Raw genomic sequence first — 19,877 nt, 5'->3', positions numbered from 1 at the left:
CTGGTATGGTGAATGAGATGGATTGTCCATGATGGAGAGCAGTTCATCCAGTTTCCTCCTGTCTCTCACTGCCAATCACATGACCAGCCTTTCAGGATCAATTTGTCGATCCTACTTATGTCCTTTTTGCTGGTGCTGCTCCCTCAAAAAAAAACAGCACAGTACAGGGCGCTCGCAACAACAGACTGGTAGAAAGTCTCCAGCAAGTTGCTGCATGCATAGAAAGACCTGAGCGTCATGTGGATTCTGTGGTATTTACAATGGTCCACTACTACCACCTCCAGGCCCTGGATGGTGATGGGCTCCACTGGTGTCCTCTTCCTCCTGAAGTCAGTGAGCAGCTCCTTGGTCTTGTCCACATTCAAGGAGTAGGTGGTTTGCCTGGGACCACTCAACAAAGTCTCCGATCAGCGTCCTATACTCCACTTCCTGTCCATCTCTAAAACCACTCAACCACTGGTGCTTGTTTACTTGTGTTTACTTGTTTACTATCTATTGCACAATCCCTTAAGGAATATGAATTAATTGTGCTTTATCAGCATTTAATACATTACCATTAATACATTATCAGTCTGTTATTTACCCTGACTGGTTCTTATTTTTTATTTATTTTGCCTTGATAAGATCATGTACCTTGATTATTCAGATATTTAAAGAGCAATTAAGACAAGGCAACACAAGTCTATAAATTTATTTTTAAAAAACACATCTAAAAAATAAATTGAAGTTCAGGACAAATTGTTATAGATATTGTTAAATCATCTTATACATAGATTAAAATAGAAATGTGTACGTATTATTGTCAATAAACTGTAGGTGTCGAAGCCCGACCAATCATATTCCACTTTGCTCAGTCTTCGTCCAATCGGCTGCGAGCTTATTCGATGACGACAGAGAGCAACAAGAAGTTTCCAAAATGGTTCTTGAAAGTACTATGGTCTGGTAAGAAGTCTTTAAATGTCATTTTTTTACACGGTTGTTGGTGTGTTCGCGGTCTGCGCGACGACGCGATAGTTAATTACTCGACGAGGTAGTTCACAGGTCGGAATGTGGAGGAAATGTCCCGAGCAACAAGGAGGAAAATCAACCGTTGTCAGTTAGCCGGCTAGCGCAGTGTCGACCGGCTGAGTCATTGTAGCTAAGGTTAGCTTAGATTTGCTGTCGTATTAAAAGTATTTATTTGTCTGAACCATACACGGATGTATTCCCAAATGTTGCTGGGTTGTATTTTAGAGTTTTCTATGTGATTGTATGAAGTGTCAACGTCGATGATCTGATTGTTTCGACCAGCTGGGTGTGAGGTGTCCTGCTTGCTAATGTTAGCAAGACGTGCTAGTTAATACTGTTTTGTGTTGTAACCCTTGTAAAGCCGTTTATGACTTGTTTACTATTTACTGAGGGACATTTTTCACTATGATTGTTAAAAAAAAAACGAATTGCTTACTAAGATAATTATCTATCTACCAGACCTAACAAGGTTATGGTTGGGAATATGTCAACGCAGAGAAGCTAGTTAGCCAAGTGTTGTACTGTATTAGAGTGAGCCACGTTAAACTAATATTTTCCCCTTCAGTGTGGACAACAGTGAATACATGAGAAATGGAGACTTCCTACCAACGAGGCTACAGGCTCAGCAAGACGCTGTCAACATCGTGTGCCACTCCAAAACACGCAGCAATCCAGAAAACAATGTGGGCCTCATCACTATGGCAAAGTGAGCACTTTACTATATGATAGCAGGTGTGTATTTGTTGTACACTGTTTTGTTTTTTTATCATAGACTAACTGTGGGCGTTTGTGTTTTCATGCAGTAACTGCGAGGTCCTGACCACACTCACACCAGATACTGGCCGCATCCTGTCCAAACTCCATGCTGTCCAGCCCAAAGGAAAGATCACATTCTGCACAGGCATCAGAGTGGCTCATGTGTGTAATCTGTGGTTTCAAACTCAAAACAAGACGTCCTTGTCTAGTCATTTCTTAATTGGTAAATAAAGGGTTTGACTTTTTTGCTTTTTGTATGTAGTTTTTTGAACAGCCATATTTTTGTCTTTTCCGTGTAGCTGGCCCTAAAGCACAGACAAGGAAAAAACCACAAGATGAGGATCATTGCCTTTGTCGGGAGTCCTGTGGAGGATAACGAAAAAGATGTGAGTTTGAAGACTTGTATCACATTTCTGACCAATCCCTTAAAAAGAAATGTTTTATTACACAGCGTATTTCAATCTCTCCCACTTACTTGTATGTGTCGTTTTCTCTTTCTCTATCTCTTCCTGCTTTCATTCCAACCTGCCGATTATCCAGCTTGTCAAGATGGCAAAGCGCTTGAAAAAAGAGAAAGTGAACGTGGATATTATCAACTTTGGAGAAGAGGTGAAGAATTGTTTATCCTCCACCACACCCGCACTTCATGTTTTCTCAGTTTGTATCTTCCTGATTTTAATATCTGACCATTTACAAACAAAATCTGGAACTGTCTTTGCCATCTGTCTCCAACCGTTTATTCAGGAGTTGAACACAGAAAAGCTGACTGCTTTTATAAATACCCTGAACGGGAAGGAGGGGACAGGCTCCCACCTGGTCACAGTCCCTCCGGGGCCCAGTCTGGCCGATGCGCTGCTGTCTTCTCCCATCCTGGCCGGCGAGGGCGGCTCCATGATGGGTCTTGGCGCCAGCGACTTTGAGTTTGGTGTGGATCCCAGCGCTGACCCAGAGCTGGCCCTGGTAAGAATTAAATACAATAAATGTGTGTCAAGTGCAGACAACGAAGAGCTAAATGTCTGTACTTGCACGTTAAGCTGCTCACTTGTGCCTTAAATTGCTCCCAGGGGACAAATAAAGTTTTCTGAATCTGAAGGTAACTTAACATACTTGGATTTTAAGAGAGAAAGTGTCTTTTCAAAAGTCTACTCCATTCAAGATGTGCCTATGCTGACAATAGAGTATGACACATATCTGTATCAGTCTGAGGTTAACAACCACTGACCATGTGTTAAAAAAAAAAAGGTGATGCTGCACACCAGAGGATTAAAATAACAATAAAAGTGTGCAGGCCTTTCCGAGGCTGAAATTTCAGACCTTGTTATAAATGCCTGTCTGATGAAAGTCTATAAACACCATTGAAACGAGACACGTATGCAAAGGACAGCTCTTCTGCCCACAGTTTTCTAGTAGACAAGTTAATTTATAATACAAAAAAAATACACTTTTAATTGGTTGTTCGTGGTTTGAAGATGAAATGATACAGTCAGTTTCTTGGATAAACCATCCACCAAACCATCAAAACCAAGAATGTACCATCCCATACTCCCATTGAGCTTAGTCATTTACTCAGTGAGTCAGTTCACCAGATTTTTAAATTAGGAAGCAGGGATGACATTTGCCTTTATTTCTAACTGTACTGTCTCCGTGCAATACTTTAGGCTCTGCGTGTATCGATGGAGGAGCAGCGACAGAGACAGGAGGAAGAGGCCCGCCGAGCTGCTGCTGCTTCTGCAGCCGAGGCTGGCGTGCCCACACCCAGCGCAGATGGTAACTAGAGGCTTAGCACGCGGCTGCTTTCACTTACGAGACGACGCTCACTGTAATAGTTGGGATTTGATTGAGTATTTTATTTGATCCCAGAATCAGAGGAGGCTTTGTTGAAGATGTCGGTGTCTCAGCCTGAGAGCGGCGCAGCGGTGCTTCCTGACTTCAGCAGCATGACAGAGGAGGAGCAGATAGCCTATGCCATGCAGATGTCTCTTGCAGGGGGAGGTAAGTGTCATTTGATTATCGTACACATGTATTCTGTAGTTATTATTTATCTATCTATAAGTGTCTGATAAATGTTTTCTTTTTTGTGAACAGAGTATGGTGAAATGGACACAGGAGCCCCCATGGACACTGCAGAATCAGCCAAGGTGTGTCATCAGATAATGATTTAAATCGGGCTTTAAAGCAAATAAAGCGTAGGAAGTTGATGATGAAGTTGTCGTGTTCTGTGTTTATAATAGAGTTGTAAAGTGTGATGTGGCTGAATTTTAGATTCTGGATTATTTTAATAATCAAAGCCAATTAAAGTGTTTTTAACTTTCTACATGGCAACAACTGCAGAGACTCATGGGTACTTAAATAATAAAGACCCATGAGTAAATGAATAAATAATAAACACAGACAAATAGTATTATGTATTTAGCCGCCAGCAATGTCTCATGATTTATTATGAAAAATTGAGGATACCATTAAAAGAAAAAAGAATAAGTTACAGACAAGATAAGCAGGCATAATACTGGATGGTGCTGTACCACCACGTGCTGTAACTGTACCTTGTTTTCTTATTGACCAGGAGGAAGATGACTACGACGTGATGCAAGACCCAGAGTTCCTCCAGAGCGTCTTGGAGAACCTGCCCGGTGTCGACCCGAACAACGAGGCCATCCGGAACGCCATGGGCTCCCTGGCCTCCCAGACGGGAAACAAGCCGGACGGCAAAAAGGACGAGGAGAAGAAGAAATGAGGACGAAACTAGAGGAAAACGAACAATTACAACAGACTAATGCAGGATTTTCCTAACTATATGAAAAGATTGCTGATTGCCGCGTCGCCCTGCATGACAGCACTCTTGAGATTAAATACCGCCCTTCTCTGTCAAGCCGCTCAAAGACACCAACAAAGCAGAGAGTAAACTACAGTATTGAATTACTAGTGCACAATTTGACTCTATAATCTGTTTAGAAACATAAATTGGTATGTAATGTAATGTGGGTTCTTTCTCGGATCGCCTTGTGTGCACCTACATTACTCTACACGGTATAAGTAATAATAATCGACCCAACTGAAGAATTTGTGACGATAAACTGAACAGTTAACCACACTCCTGTCATGTCTTTGTGTATTTTGCAATAAAAAGCTATGTGTAAATATGCTGCCTTGTTTGTTTGTGCCCTCACCGCCTCATATTGTTGACAGCGTTGCATGTATGTATGTGGGACAAAAAGGGGTTCATGCCCATCATCCCGACTTAAAACAGCGCTTTATGATATTTAAAAGCAGTCAGTTCAGGGCATTAGCGATTATTTAATGTCATTCCCGGTAGAAATAAATATACGTGTCGTTTGCAGCATCCTCCATGCATTTTTCCAGCGCGATCACAGCCTGATAGGATGTCTCGGGGTCATGTGACGGGAAGCGCAGCATTTTCAGCTGAAAACGAGCTAGGATAGTCGGGAATCGCATATCCAGGTAAACAATCAAAATACATAAAATATTAAAGGAAAAATCCCCATCCCAGCCATCCTTTTTTTCTGTCTCATCGTCGACCCTCATATCACCGGGGTCTTAGTGCTGTCAAACCATGCCTCAGCAAACCGCTCCGGTTGCTTTTTAATGGCGAACGCTAGCTAGTTAGCTAAATGACCCCTCTCTGTCTTGGCTGGAGCTCCGGCGGCCAGCTAGCCAGCCTCAGTCGGAAAGGAATATCGTTAGCTCAAAATAACCCGAGGTCGCTGCTACGAAAACGACGTCTCGGCGGGACCGTGTCTCGGACGGTTCCCACAACAAAGTCCAGCATGCAGTAAAAGCGTGATTAAAGCAGTGCTCTCCATTCATAGTGTAATAGTGCTGCTGAACCTGTTACCAGAGAGGGGTTTGGTTGCAGAGGCGCCGCCGCCGCTAGCTTGCTAAAGGCTAGTGCAGAATCCTCATAGCATAGCTTAGCTAGCTAGCTTCCCAGATAACAAGCTAACCTGTCTGGGAGCTTGTCAGTTTGTGCATGTAAGAAACATTATGCGATGAATTTACCTTTAAATTATCTTCAAGACCGTTATATATTTTTGTATGTTGCATGTTGAGTTTTTTTTTTTTTTTAGCCTTTGGTTGCATGGTCCCATCCAGTGTGTTAGTAATACCGAGGTCCTAACACTGAACTTGTTAAAGGAGTTAAAATAGAAAGAATAAAAATGTTGATTTCCGTGATATAAATATAAATATGTGCATTTAAATATGTTCAGAGTGCAAAAAATTGCATAATTTCTTTTTTTGTAAAGCATGTCAGTGTGCATTAGCATAAATTATCACCCAAACAGTAACACAACCGCGCTATTATTATCTCTTCTGTGTATTAAATATAACTATAATAGTATTTATGCATGTAAAACTTTATGCACAATTTTTGATTTTATCTTTGTGACTTAGTTTGCATCACGCTGTGTTTTTAATTACATAAATGTGTCTCTACCTGTACATAAACAAAAGGAAAAAAAATGCGTTTTATGCAATACATTAGTACTATATATATATTGTTGTTCTTAAATTGAGCTGACTAGATCTACATTTTTCACTGATTCCTAAAGGACACATCACTGTGGTTATGAGGACTGTATCATTTGAATGTGATCAGGTCAGGTTTTGTTTGTGTGGGACAGAACAGGGACATAATGCTCATCCTGTCCTAAGCACGGTGGACAGTGTCTGCTCTCTCCTCAGCTTTCCCTCTTTCTCTTCTGCTATTTTATTAGAATACTATTAAACAATAGAAATATAAATAAATAGGTGTCCTCATTTATGTTTTTTAACCCTTAAAACAAGTAGTCTTGTTTTTTGTTAGCTGGCTAACTGTGTGACGCCACACATGAGTTATTCATCAGATGATGTCTGGGGTCCTTGGATACCCCAGACAGCTGCGGTCATGTTTGGTAGGATTGTAGAGGCAGATTGATGCTTATGCATTTTGTTGTGTTTCTCTACTAAAGTCTTTCAATTTGTGTTTTTATAGGCGTTAATCCCGGTATGGGGGACATGAAGACCCCAGATTTCGATGACCTGTTGGCAGCCTTTGATATTCCCGACATAGATGCCAAAGAGGCCATCCAGTCTGCCCCAGATGAGGCGGAGGCACCTCATGGAGCTGCAGGTGCACCTCTCGGAAAGCCGGATAGCGTGGTGGGCGTTGGGTCATCTTTGAGACCGCCGAGCCCCTCAGACCCCCAGGCAGACACATCGATTGTGAGTGTAATCGTTAAAAACAAAGTCCGCCTTGAGCCCGTTGACGGAGGAGACGGGGACGCAGACCAGGACCCTATTGATGTGATCGCGGGGGTGGATCTGGGTCCTCGACTTGGTGCGTGTGCTCCTGGGATGGCTGAATCTGAGGCTCTCAACCACAATGGTTTTGGGGCATCTGGTGTCTCCACGCCACTTCCCCTTAGCCAGGCTCAGTCTAACGGTGCACCATGGTCAATGAACACTCCTAAAGTTTCTTCAGAAGCAGCAGGCGGAAGCACTACAAAGTCTCACAAGCAGGGTGGCAACATTTTCAACAGACTTAAGCCGCTTGTGTCGCAGGGGTCTGGAGACCCAGTGGGTCGAGCCAGAAAGATGCAGCTCCTGCAGCAGCAACACCAACAGCAGCAGGATACAGGCCAAGAGAGAGCAGATGGGGTCAAGGCATCGTTACCGTCATCTTCCTCACTATCAGCTGGCTCGTCTCCTCTGCCTGCTGGTGGTCCCGTTGGACTGGCCTCACCTTTCTTTCCACCTTCCAAGCCTTTTAATGGAGCTCCCAAAGGTGGCCCTGCTGGATTTCAACACCAGCAGATAGAGGAGGATGATTCTGATCCTGATTTGGGGAGTCCTCTGGTGATCCAAGAGACCCCAGACTCTCCGTCTTGCACTCAGCTGAGCCGACGTTACAAGTCTGACTCAACGCAGCCCGCATCCTCTACGGCATCCCAACCTAAACCTGGGGACACTCCTTCAGGAACATCTCTGACTTCCTCTACGCCCCAGTCTGGTTCAACAGAGAGTCCCCAGGTGGAGGACAGACATCCCGAGCATGTCATAGAAGAGAGAGACTCACCAGAGAGTCCTGAACCGGAGATGCCAAAATCAACGGCCCAAGTCCCAGCAAAGAGGTGCTCCAGCCCTGCAGTGGCCGCCACTCCACCTCCCTCTGAACTGCGGGAGCCTAAAGAGGAGGAGGAAGAGATGGAGGTGGGGAACGGGATAGACAGAGTTGCTGATGGCAAAGCTGACAAGGGAGAAAATGTGAGAACAAGTGAGGAAAATATGGAAGTGAGTGATGGCAAACCTAAACCCCCATCATCGACTGATGGAGGGGAGGCAGGCATCGCTGTGTCTGCTCCTACTGGAACCCCATCCCGGCCCCTCAAAGTCAGAATAAAAACAATTAAAACCTCCACAGGGGGCATCACCAGAACTGTTACAAGGGTAGCACCTAAAGGTGGTGCTGCAGGGAAAGGCTTGGACCCTAAAGGTCAAACCGGGGAGCGTAAGGTAATGGGAAACAAGGCCCAAAAGCTTGAGGCATCTCCTGGTCACATGACAACGAGTTCCCAGAAAGTAAGTGCTCTCAATGCTTTGCCCGTGTCCACACTTGCAGCCAGCAGCGTCATGCTAGCTGCTGCCACAAAGGTCCAAAACAAAATGGCTGCATCCGACAAGACTAAGGTTTCTGCCACTGCCGTTAGCATCACTAAATCTGCTGCCCTGCCCGCAACCCCCGCTGTGTCGTCCTCCCCGAAGATCTCAGTCGCTGCTGGTGGGATCAGCGTTCGCACTGCCACTAACAAAACAGCTAACGGGGGCAGCGGCACCATCATAGCGGGCACCCTGCAGCCAAACAAACCTGCCTCCATCGTCAACAGCACAGGAGCAGTCATCTCCCGGAGTCAGTCGAGCCTGGTCGAGGCTTTTAACAAAATACTGAACAGCAAAAACCTTTTGCCGAGCTACAAGCCCGACCTCTCGGCGCCTCCGCCGCCTGAGTGGGGCCTTCCTCTCCCGGCCACAGGCTACCGCTGCTTGGAGTGTGGAGACGCGTTCGCCCTGGAGCGCAGCCTGGCACGACACTACGACCGCCGATCACTCCGTATCGAGGTGACCTGCAACCATTGTGCTAAGAGGCTGGCCTTCTTCAATAAGTGCAGCCTGCTGCTGCATGCCAGGGAGCATAAGGAGCGTGGACTGGTCATGCAGTGCTCGCATCTGGTCATGAGGCCTGTCACAGTGGAGCAGATGATTGGACAGCAGGACATAACGCCAATAGGTGGTAAGCAGGGGTAGAGAGCACATTATACTATTTAATCCCTTTTTTATTTTTACCAATTAAACACAGAATGGAGACAAATATAAAGCTTTTACATTGTGAAGGGTAGTTTTGATGATAAACACTAAAATACATGTGTCATTCATTTGTGATGCATCTTCATTGACCACGTCCCGTTTCTGTTTTGCACCTTTGGCTGACCAGGCCTCATCTCCTCTTCGTCCTCCTCTCCCCCAGTCTCCTCTCCTGCTGCCACACCCGGGGGTCCCGCCGCCTCTGCCAACTCCAGCCCAATGAAGGACGCCTCGTCTCCAGCAGCAGGTCAGCCCCGACCTGTCCGCCGCGCACCGCAGGGCCCCCAAGCGCTTATGCCTCTGCCCTGCAAGAAGGCCGAAGGGCTGCAGTACAGCAACTTCAAGTGTCCAGAGTGCCAAACACAATTCTCCGGCAAGGCTGAGCTGGTCACCCACTTCCAGCAGATCAGAGCAGCTTCCAACTCAGTGAGTCTTGTCAAAAAGTGTACATGTGTGTTGTTATCAGCAGCTGGCGGTCACTTACTGTCTTGTTTTTTGTTTTTTTTCTTCTTTCAGACGTGTACGCAGTGCTCGCCTCCCATGATGCTCCCTAACTCGTGTGCCGTGTCCGCCCACCAGAGGATCCATAAACACAAAGCGCCTCATGTCTGTCCCGAGTGTGGAGGAATCGCACGGCAGTCCAGTTTTCAGACCCACCTGGAGGAGGCCTGTCTGCACTTTGCCAGGCGCATTGGCTACAGGTGTGGAGGCAGTAAAACAACACATCACATGACTGCTGCAGCAGCCAAGTCTTAGGCCATTAACCGCCGCTGATGTCTGGGCTTCAGTTTTCATACTACATCGATCAGCCACAACATTAAAACCACTGACAGGAGAAGTAAATAGCAGTGACTATCTTGTGGCAATACAGTAATGTTCTGCTGGGAAACTTTTGGACCTGACATTGGTGTGGATGTAAACAGGTACCACCCACCTAGACCAGACCAGGCACCCCCACCCCATAGCAATGACACTCCTTGATGACAGCAGCCATCCCCAGCAGGATGTAACCTGACACAGGCACACCCACAAAAACGCTTTAGGAACAACTTCCCTTCAAATTCACTAGATCCCAAACTGATCAAGTATCTGTGGGATGATCCACAGAGTCCCCTCCCCTCAACCCATAGGACCCAAAGGCCCCCACTGACATCTTTCTGTCAGAACAGTTTTGGAGGCACAAGGGAGACCTACACAATATTGGTCATAATGTTATGCCTGATCGGTTTATATCAACACACAATCCAGTATTTCTTTGGGAGGCTTTTAGCAACATGTTGCTCAAATGCAGTTAAATCTACATGCATTCTTTAAAGCAAAATTTGTGCTGTGATGATCTTCAACAGCAGAACTATTACAACATCTGTTGTCATTCATTCATGATTTTCAAATAGAGTATTTGAGTAGTCTGCTTGTAATATGTGAATTCTTTTAAGAGTTTTAGTCTTGCACACAAGCTTAAAGTTTATTGGAAGAAAAGCAACAAAATCATAGCAATATTTAGCATTTCTAGCTGTAAGACTTCCAGCATACTATGAAAAGGCTGGTTGCAGTTCAGGTGCAGAGTTTTCTGTGTGAGAGAGAGAGCAGACTTCAGTCTTTGTAATTTTGCAGGCTCCTTTGAAGATTCTCATTGATGTATAAATCAAAGGTGGCTGGTTTTTGCACTTACATAAGTTACATGCAGAAAAAAAAAATCTATATAACACATTAAAGGAAATGGAAAAACCCATAGCTTACTGTAGTGTGGCCTCTTGGCTTGTTATGCTGTGGATTTATAGTTGATCACGTTTTGCTTTGTCAAGGTGCTCGAGCTGCCAGGTCGTGTTCGGAGGGTTGAACTCCATCAAGTCCCACATTCAGACGGCTCACTGCGAGGTCTTCCATAAGTGCCCCAGCTGCCCCATGGCCTTCAAGTCTTCCCCCAGCGCCCAGAGTCACATCAGCACCCAGCACCCGACGCTCACCGGAGGACAGGCCAAGTACGTATAAACAGTTTCAACCCACATGTAGAGAAATATCGTTCGAACGCGTTTACATAACGCTAACAACTGTTTTCTTTCTGCTTTTTCCTCCTTTTGCAGAATGATCTACAAGTGTGTAATGTGCGATACGGTTTTCACCCAAAAACCCTTGCTGTACATGCACTTCGACACACATTTAGCCAAGCAAAAAGTGCACGTGTTCAAGTGTCCTGACTGCACCAAGCTCTACGCCCAGAAAGGTTCCATGATGGAGCATATTAAGGTGTGTTTTTAGGGGATCGGAGATTTTAGATTGAATAGATGGAGCATTGTGTCACTTCAAACCACAAACTAGCCTCTTGCCTTTATGTGTTGCTCATTCATTGCCTCCTACAATGAATGTGGTGTCAACGAAGGCATACAGCAATTCTTGGATCGGCCTTAGCGAGGTTCCTCTCCGGTGACCTTGTCTTAAGTTCTATACCAAGTACAGTACTAGTAATATAAATGTCTTTTGTGAGAGTTGTGTATTAAATAAAAGCATAGAAGCGAGAATATGTTTTTTTTGTGTGTGTGCGGCAGGTGTGGAAACTCTTATTTCTAAATTTTCTCTCACACGTTTCTATTGTCCAGACTGCTCACAGAGGCCCCTCCGCCAAACTGGAGTCTCAGTCCGACGCCCCCAACGCTGCCTCAGCCCCGGCCAACACGTCCGGCCCCTCTGGTGTCAAGTCGAAGTCCTCTGGAAAGCCGGACAACTCAGACGGGGAGGACTGGGGGCGGGAACAGGAGGAGGAGGAGGAAGAGGAGGAAGAGGAAGACGACGACGACGACGACTACGAAGCCCCGGGGGGTCACTCCGCCGCCGCGGGGGGCGGCAGTCAACCGAGCGCCCAGACCGAGTGGACCTGCCCTCAGTGTCAGTCCACCTTCACCGACAACGAAGAATATCTGAGTCACGTGAAGATGGAGCACGGCAAGGTGGGTCACATTACCGCCGCAGTTTATTTCGATCAGATCGAACCGAATCCAGTTTTAACTGTTTGTGGTTTAGACTGAGATTTTATGTGTTTTTATTTCATCTTTCCACAGTTCCCCTGTCGTATTTGTGGAGGTACGTTCAGCACGTCTTCCAGCCTGAGACGTCACGAGCGGGTCATTCACGAGGGCAACAAAAGAGTCTTCCATTGCCAGTGAGTCATCTAAGATTCACTGTAGACCTGTGGCAGATTTATGTAGATTATAAGTACAGTACAGAAATACCAAACAAGTTCTTTATATTAGAGATCCTAATCCGGCGTAATCATTTTTCAGATATTGCACAGAAGGCAAACGCACCTTTGGCAGTCGGTTCTTGCTGGACAAACACGTCCGTCTCCATCACAGAAGCACAGATGGGCAGGTGAGTCAAGACAACGTAGCTCCATTCCACTTGATTTCGGTGTGTCGAGCTCTTCAGTGAACATGTGTGATCTCATACGCTATACGCATGACGATGCACACAAAAGTCAAGCTAAAGATGGAAAGCCACATTTCAGCCACAGTGTTTGGCTGAAGTCCAATCAGTGTCCCTGACGCGCTGAGCCAGGGGTTTAGCAAACATGAAATTTCTTAAGAAAAACACTTTTAATTTCAGCTCGTTGCTGTTGTCTGCTGTTTAGTTCTTGTTCCCTTAGTGGACAAATTAGAAATAAGGTGCCAATTTTATTGAAAAACTTGTCATTTTCACATTTTCTTATTCATCCTCCTCCTCCTCCTCCATCTACTTGTCTTCTCCTCCTTCCGTTTCTTCATCTTCACCTTCTCTTCCTCCTCCCCCATCTTCTTCCTTCTTTCTCATTTCATCTTCTCGCTTCTCCCCTTCCTTCTTCTCCTCCTTCCCCATTTACTTCCCCTTCCTCCTCCTCTTCCTTTCCAAATTCATCCTGCCGGGCCAGATTGGACCCTCTGGTGGGCTGTTTTTTTTTACCTGCAGGCCGCATGTTTGACACCCCTGCGCTCAACTGATAAATGGCAGCCACCTAGTGGTTGCTGGTGGTATTGTTACCTTAGCTGGACAGCACTTAACTACTGTCCTCCCTATAAAATATGACAGGAGCCACCAGTGAGTGTATTTTAGTCAATTATTACATTTTTATGATTCAATCCAACTTTTATATCTGGTCAGTGTTATCTGTTCTTTGTAAGTCATATAAGTAGATGGGACACAGAAATAGTACTTTAACAGCTGCTTCGCCTCCTTCTGTCTTTCTCTCTCCTCAGGGTCCCCCCTTGACCAGGAAGCGTGCATCTACAGGAGGAGAAGGACCAGGCAGCTCCTCAGAACAAGACGGTGAAGTCGGCCCTCCTGTAAGCAGAGCAGGAGACGAGGAAGAGAACACCACAGAGGAGGGCGCGGGTCCCGCAAAGAGGACCAGGGCTGCCGCGTCGACACCGTCGCTAGCGCCCGGCGAGCTAGAGGAGGAAGACAACATTTTCCGCTGCGTCCCCTGCGGCTTCTCCACGGAGGACGGGGCGGAGTTTCAGCGGCACATCCCCCAGCATCGGGGAGACACCGCCTCCTTCCAGTGCCTGCAGTGCGGCGTCTGCTTCGCGTCGGCCGGCTCCCTCAGCAGGCACCGCTTCATCACTCACCGGGTGCGGGATAACCAGAGCGACGCGGACCGCGGCACGCCCCGCGCCCACGGCTCTCCGGACGGCTCCCCCGCCGCCTCCCCCCAGGCGCTGGGCGAGGACGGCGAGGGGAATCTGGGCTGCAAGGTGTGCGGCCGGCGTTTCGACAAGGCCTCGGACCTCAACACCCACTTCAGGACCCACGGCATGGCCTTCCTCACCGCACACAAGACGGACAAGCCCCAGTAGAGGAGGAGGAGGAGGAGGAGGAGGAGGAGGAGACTGATAGGCTGTCGAGGGTCACGATGGAGGAGAGAGGCTGTAGAATATGAATGTTGATGAAACAGAGCTGCCCCTGTGCAGATTTTTTTTAAGACACAACAAACCGTTTTACTCTCTTCTGTGCGATTGTAATTGCATGTTTGATCACGTTACTGAACTCACCTGTGATAGACTCTTGTGTAGAACAGCCCCACCCCCCCGTCCCAAGTAAAGCATTTATATTTCAGCCATTCTGTGTCTAATACATCCTGTCCTCACATTTCAACCGCTCTCACTCTGCACTGACTGTAGCCACCTGCCTGATCCCTAACACACACACAAACACACACACATCTCCCACTGTTCTCCTGACGCCTGTTGTTCCCATATTTTGTACATTGCTCATTATTCTCACGCTTGTTTGCCTCAAAAGTCCAAAAGTCAGTTTGAAGAGCTTCAGAAGCTGGTAAAACTCACCTCGAGACAAAAAAAAAAAAAAAAGACACCGTAAAGCATGAAGAGGAGCGTCGGGAGGCTTTGACACTGATTTTTATGTTGCTATAATATTTATTTATACGAAAACACATTACTGCTGTCGGTATTTGTGAGTCGGTTGCGTCAGATCTTACCTAGACACGGTGCAATTTTCGCCGCAACGGAGACGAGAGCCTCTGTCGGCACTTGATCAGGAGACGAGGGTTACCGGAGGTCTGTAACCTGTGTAGTGTGAATAATGTGTGACGTTGTTAATCGTTAAACTAGAAGAAGAAGAAGAAGAAGAGGAGAGGTCAGGCTTCCTGCCAGTAGTGTATGTGTACTGAGTTTTGCCATGTAAATACATATAATTACACTAAAAGAAAGCGTTCTGGTTTTAGTAACTTGCTATGATAATGTGAATACGTATAGTATTTGTACTTGTACTGTTCCCTTTTTTTCCAAAACGATTTGAAGTCTAAAAGTAGAAAAAAAGAAAGAAATGTTCCCCCACACAGAGTATGCTGTACATTGTAATTACGAAGCAGATGGAGGTCGTGTGGGGGGGGTCGTGTTGTCTTAATGTGTATGAAAACAAATGTTTATCTCCTTGAGACGGTTCTTTTTTTATCTACAGAATCAGTGCTTGCTGTACTCACATTTCTTTTGTATGTTTCAAAACCAGCCCTCGCGTTTTGTCATGTGACGGAGGCCTACGAGTGGGGGTATTATTATTATTATTATTATTATTATTATTTTCGTTTGTATCTTTTTTATATGTCATATCATATTTATATAGATCAATAGTGGAAAGTTCATGTCATTTTCTTTTTCCATGGTTGTGGTCTGCTTGCTGAAATGCCATACACTTTTGTGCTGTTTGGAAATAAATGTGGAAAAAAAAAGAGACTTTCCTTTTTGCGAAGTCACATTGAGGGGATGCATTTTTGTTTTATATATTTATTTTTTTACAGAAAATATACATTACTGATTAACAAGACCAAATCAAATTTTATTTATATGGCACTTTTCATACTAAAAACAGCAAGGACAAAACCCAACCCTCCCACCCCTGTAAAAACACAGAGAGACACAGAGACATACAGAGACACACACACACAGGCTCACACCCACTGTACATGCTAGAGAGAGACAAGGCCGGGCACCGAGAAAGCCACCTTTGGGGGCCGACCACACCAAGGTGCAGAGCCCTCCAGCCACCAGGGCCAGAGCCGCCCACAGGACAGCACCCCCGTCAGTAGACCAGCAGCAGCTCCCAGTGTGGTAGGCCCCCATGAGGAGACACTGGAGCTAAAAGCTGAGGGACTAAAACTGTAAAATAGGATAAAAATGAACAATATAGATAAAATGCTTTCAGCTCGTAAAATTAAAACATGTAGTTAAAACATATAATTAAAATAGGAAAAAAAAAAGATAAAAAGTCTGATAAAAGCTGCTAAAAACTAAAAACTGCTAAAAACTGAGGGACTAAAACTAAAACTGTAAAAAAGGATAAAACAATATAGATAAAATGCTTTCAGCTCGTAACATAAAAACATGTAGTAAAAACATATAATTAAAATAGAAATAGGAAAAACTATAAAAAGTCTGATTAAAAGGAACAAAGGAAATCAATGAAATCAGTTCAAACCACTGGAATGATTTGAGGTAAATGCTAAAGTTGGCATCTTAGCTTATTGCCAACATTTGCTAATCAGTGGGAATATTTAACCCGACTAGACGAGAAGTCAGGAGATCACCAATCCTTCCAGTAAATATTAACTCAAAAAAAATCTATCACTGTCTATAGAAATATTGACAGCTTCTAGTTTTTGATTTCAGCACCTACTTTGATATTTCCAGACATCTTTAGTGCTTATCACACCTTAAATAATATATTTACTATATACAGACAGTTTCCTGCTCCGTGTCTTCATTTTAATTCTTAGTGAGTTTTCCACTGCCTTGTTCCACCCCCTCCAGCTCCACCTCCATCCCCTCCTTGCCCTCTGTGGCCTCCTGACACGAGCTCTGGACCTCGGACGCCTCTGCCGGATGGTGGACTTCAATCATCAGCTCGTAGATCAGCGTTCCCAGCAGGGCCCCGATGCAGGGAGCCACTAAAGGCACCCACCACCAGCTATTTCCAGCCCTGCACACACACATCCCCACCACACACACATAGGGAGTTAGTTAGTCAAAATAAAGAGGGTTTCAGTTATAGATCATAAAGTGAAGCTACTAACTTGAAAACATCCTCTCCCCAGCCGGCGATGTACGTGAACAATCGAGGTCCAAAATCCCTGGCCGGGTTGAGGGCGTATCCGCTGTTTGAGCCCATGGAGATGCCGATGACCAGGACTACCCCTCCCACCAGGACGGGCTGCAGAGCGTCAGGGATTGAGGTGTTCCTCCGGTCCCCGAGAGACAGGACGCACAGCAGCAGTGCAGCCGTGCCGATCACCTGGATGACAAGAAACAGTCACAAATGGAGCAGGAGAAGTTGATGATGATGATGATGATGATGATGATGTCTGTGTCTGACCTGATCCACGACGCCTCCCCACACACTGAGGTAGTCGGCTGGATAGGTGCAGAATATGCCTCCTGTGGCCGTGGGACCCGTCACTGTCAGCTTCCCTCCGCTGTATGCCCTGATGGCGTCTGCACACACAATGATCATTTATTGCTCAGACACGCAGAGCTCCCCAGATTTAGTTGCATTTGGTGGATATGGTAGGAAATCAGTACTTGTTTTGTTTAACCTCAGTAGTAATACATAGATATAAAATGAATAGCCACAGCTCAGAGACTATTAAATGCCTCTTCACTTCATGTAAAATCCACTATCTCCCTTTTTGGCTACAGAAATCAGCACAGAGTGACTCCAACTTTCGGAGACTCACCATAGTACTGCAGAGCAACCGTGGCTGCAGCCAGAAAGGCCCCGAGCACCTGGAAGAAGACGTAGAAGGGTAGTTTCATCCATGAATGTCTGCCCAGAACGCACATGCTCAGAGAGACGGCAGGGTTCAGATGAGCACCTTGAAAAAGAAGAAGACAGAAGAGAACTCACAAATGTGTGCATGCCCATATCATCTACTGAAGATGTTTTGACCTGCACAACAAATTAAGAAGGTGTTTTTATCTTTTACTTTTATGGTATTTTTTAGTTTTGCGTATTTAAACAGAAAAAAAGAGCAGAAAATTTTGGAAGAGTGGCTTTGGTTTAATCTTTACAAACACATCCAACATGTGGCTTTTAGTTGGATGCTGTGGATCAGCTTCATACGTGCAAACGTGTGCAATAATTTCTCACAACAATGTGCAACACAAACAAGTGCAATAAATTCATGTGACGTGCAACAATAGTTGACTTATTATTATTATGCGTGAATGGGACTGTTATGTCATGATAGTGTTTTAAATTTTGTAAATTTTTTTATTCTAGTTTTTACATTTCCTTTACTTTTTTAGTTTTTTTCCAGTATTTCTACAGCAGCCGGGGGGGGGGGGGGGGGGGGGGGTGGGGGGTGGGGGGGACCTTAGGTCACCTTAATTTAGTTGTACTTGTACATTGACAATAAAGACATTCTATTATTTTTATTCTACTCTAACACTGTGCACTTTGAGATATGCAAGATTGAAACTTTGTCTCCTTACCTGAGACTCCACGAGACGCGAAGATCCCAAATATTACTCCCAGAGCAAAGGCCAGGTTGATCGACAGGTACTGGCCATTGTTTTCATTGCTTGTGACCACCTGGGCGACGCCGCCACATCCAAACAGCTGCAGTCACATGAAGAGGCACATTAGAAAAGCATACTTTTAAAGAAACTGAAGTCTGCAGTGTTCTCTGCACGGTCGGGACAGGAGGTCCTGACACGCATAAGCAACCACACAGCGTTGCCCTGGTGCAATCTCACTTTATTGTTGAGGAAACTGCTTTATGGTGTGCGCTGTAAACGTTCACGGCCATTGCAGGCGATACGGTGATTAGAGATAAACCGGCACCAGTGTTCTCAAAATAACTCGCAGTTCTTTCCGAATCACTGACCCATCCTTCCATTACACTCAATCACTGTCAACCTCTCTTTAATTCTGCCTTTTGATCAGGCCAAAGTCCTCCAAAGTTATCCACTGTGCACTCACATTCACCAGCTGCCCCAGTACAACTGTAACTGTTAGAAGTAAACATGTCAGCGCTTCATGTTGAGATCACTGATTCACCGAGAGTTTCTGATTGTCAGAAGCGCCAAGTAACTTATTTTAAAATATGTAAACAGCCACTCACGATCAGGATGTAGACTCCGAGACATTCAGCCATGCACTCCCTGACCAGCTGGTTTCTGATCTGACACTTCTTCAGCAGCCTCTCCATCTTCGAGCTTTCCTCTGCGCTGTCTGGCCACGGGTGAGCTTTCAGAGCTGGGGCGCTGTCATCAAGTGGATCTGACCCGCACAGCACTGCGCTGTTTGTCCAACTGAGCAGAGTTCGCCCTTCCACACTGTAGACGTCACACACTTTATGGCACGGTAATGGTGGTGGTGTGTGTGCACGCAGGAGAGGAGAGTAGTTTATTTTGTAGGACATATTTGAGTTCTAAATCACAGCTTGCATGATCCAAAACACTCCTCTGCACAGAGGCTCACGTGTTTGGTTTGCTGTGATCTGAGCTGACAGGACTTGACTCTGATTGTTTCTCTTGTTTGACTGTTTATCAGTTTTTCTCACTGATTCTTCTTCTCTGGATCAAAAAAACAACTCTTGACATCAGTCTCTTCATCTAAAAAGACAAAACACATCTTTTTTCTTTCTTTGTACCAACATATAATAATATAATCTCAGAGTAGGTATTTAGTCTGTGTACTCCGGTCTGGACAAAATAAACCTTCCTTGCCTTCCTTAAAGAGTAGGAGGACCTGAGTGATGGCTGATTTGATATTTGCTTCTACTAGGAGAGATTATTTTGAAGTAGAGAGCAAGGTTTACTGAAGTAACAAGAACTTGTGAGGATAATTATACTGGAGGTGGGACTCAGATGAGGACTCTGGTGATGGTGGTGCACACAGGCTGATGTAGAGAGGAGCTGAAGACACAGCCGTGATCGTATAGTGGTTAGTACTCTGCGTTGTGGCCGCAGCAACCCCGGTTCGAATCCGGGTCACGGCACTCTCCTTTTCACTCAGACGAGGTGGTTCACAATGATTTCAGTGCTGCAACTGTGAAGAGATGTAAAAATGTCCTCCTCACTGAACTTTCACTTAAGATTCGGGAAGCAGCAGAAGGAAATTTAACTCTATTTGCATTGAAAATCTGCAGAAGTGCTCACGAATAAATAGACAAATATCAGACAAATATCAGTAGTATCAGATTGTGCAGAGAAGATGCCACCGACTAGACATCACAGTGCATACGTCCATGTCTAATTCAGTGGGAAAAG

At 45.4% G+C, this 19,877-nt stretch overlaps 3 protein-coding genes across 6 annotated transcripts; 2 read left to right on the top strand and 1 right to left on the bottom strand.

Moving 5' to 3' along the window:
- Positions 1 to 873: 873 nt before the first annotated feature.
- Positions 874 to 4,902, top strand: psmd4a (proteasome 26S subunit ubiquitin receptor, non-ATPase 4a). 2 transcript variants are annotated; one of them, XM_084562830.1, is made up of 10 exons: positions 874 to 942; positions 1,574 to 1,714; positions 1,812 to 1,926; positions 2,064 to 2,150; positions 2,305 to 2,373; positions 2,509 to 2,724; positions 3,423 to 3,531; positions 3,625 to 3,756; positions 3,850 to 3,902; positions 4,328 to 4,902. In XM_084562830.1, the coding sequence occupies exons 1-10, from the start codon at positions 917 to 919 to the stop codon at positions 4,496 to 4,498; spliced, it is 1,119 nt and encodes a 372-aa protein (XP_084418956.1). In that variant the 5' UTR covers positions 874 to 916; the 3' UTR covers positions 4,499 to 4,902. The 2 variants fall into 2 exon arrangements, with proteins under 2 accessions (XP_084418956.1, XP_084418957.1); XM_084562831.1 differs by lacking the exon at positions 874 to 942 and adding an exon at positions 987 to 1,143.
- A 281-nt stretch (positions 4,903 to 5,183) lies between these two features.
- On the top strand, positions 5,184 to 15,303 carry znf687b (zinc finger protein 687b). 3 transcript variants are annotated; one of them, XM_084563744.1, is made up of 10 exons: positions 5,184 to 5,223; positions 6,755 to 9,049; positions 9,284 to 9,546; positions 9,637 to 9,821; positions 10,926 to 11,102; positions 11,205 to 11,367; positions 11,718 to 12,065; positions 12,177 to 12,277; positions 12,399 to 12,486; positions 13,347 to 15,303. In XM_084563744.1, exons 2-10 carry the CDS (start codon positions 6,769 to 6,771, stop codon positions 13,944 to 13,946), a joined length of 4,206 nt encoding a protein of 1,401 aa, XP_084419870.1. In that variant the 5' UTR covers positions 5,184 to 5,223; positions 6,755 to 6,768; the 3' UTR covers positions 13,947 to 15,303. The 3 variants fall into 3 exon arrangements, with proteins under 3 accessions (XP_084419870.1, XP_084419868.1, XP_084419869.1); XM_084563742.1 differs by having other exon boundaries at positions 9,251 to 9,546; XM_084563743.1 differs by lacking the exon at positions 5,184 to 5,223 and having other exon boundaries at positions 6,545 to 9,049; positions 9,251 to 9,546.
- A 1,067-nt stretch (positions 15,304 to 16,370) lies between these two features.
- On the bottom strand, positions 16,371 to 18,829 carry aqp10b (aquaporin 10b; the record flags this gene model as incomplete). The annotated part of the gene is made up of 6 exons (XM_084562617.1): positions 18,728 to 18,829; positions 18,096 to 18,222; positions 17,339 to 17,476; positions 16,978 to 17,096; positions 16,679 to 16,896; positions 16,371 to 16,584 (listed from the first exon to the last, which is right to left on the bottom strand). Exons 1-6 carry the CDS (start codon positions 18,812 to 18,814, stop codon positions 16,371 to 16,373), a joined length of 903 nt encoding a protein of 300 aa, XP_084418743.1. The 5' UTR covers positions 18,815 to 18,829.
- Positions 18,830 to 19,877: the final 1,048 nt, after the last annotated feature.

This window comes from Chelon labrosus (assembly GCF_963514085.1).
Source record: "Chelon labrosus genome assembly, chromosome: 16".
Taxonomy (NCBI): Eukaryota; Metazoa; Chordata; class Actinopteri; order Mugiliformes; family Mugilidae; genus Chelon; species Chelon labrosus.
This window is presented reverse-complemented; position numbering and strand designations above follow the sequence as displayed.

Coding starts and splice junctions, on each gene's coding strand:
- psmd4a (XM_084562830.1), top strand. CDS start 917: ATGGTTCTTGAAAGTACTATGGTCTG. Junction 943..1,573: donor CTTGAAAGTACTATGGTCTG/GTAAGAAGTCTT, acceptor TTTCCCCTTCAG/TGTGGACAACAGTGAATACA. Junction 2,374..2,508: donor TTATCAACTTTGGAGAAGAG/GTGAAGAATTGT, acceptor CCGTTTATTCAG/GAGTTGAACACAGAAAAGCT.
- znf687b (XM_084563742.1), top strand. CDS start 6,769: ATGGGGGACATGAAGACCCCAGATTTCGATGACCTGTTGGCAGCCTTT. Junction 9,050..9,250: donor GGACATAACGCCAATAGGTG/GTAAGCAGGGGT, acceptor TTGGCTGACCAG/GCCTCATCTCCTCTTCGTCC. Junction 12,487..13,346: donor ACAGAAGCACAGATGGGCAG/GTGAGTCAAGAC, acceptor CTCTCTCCTCAG/GGTCCCCCCTTGACCAGGAA.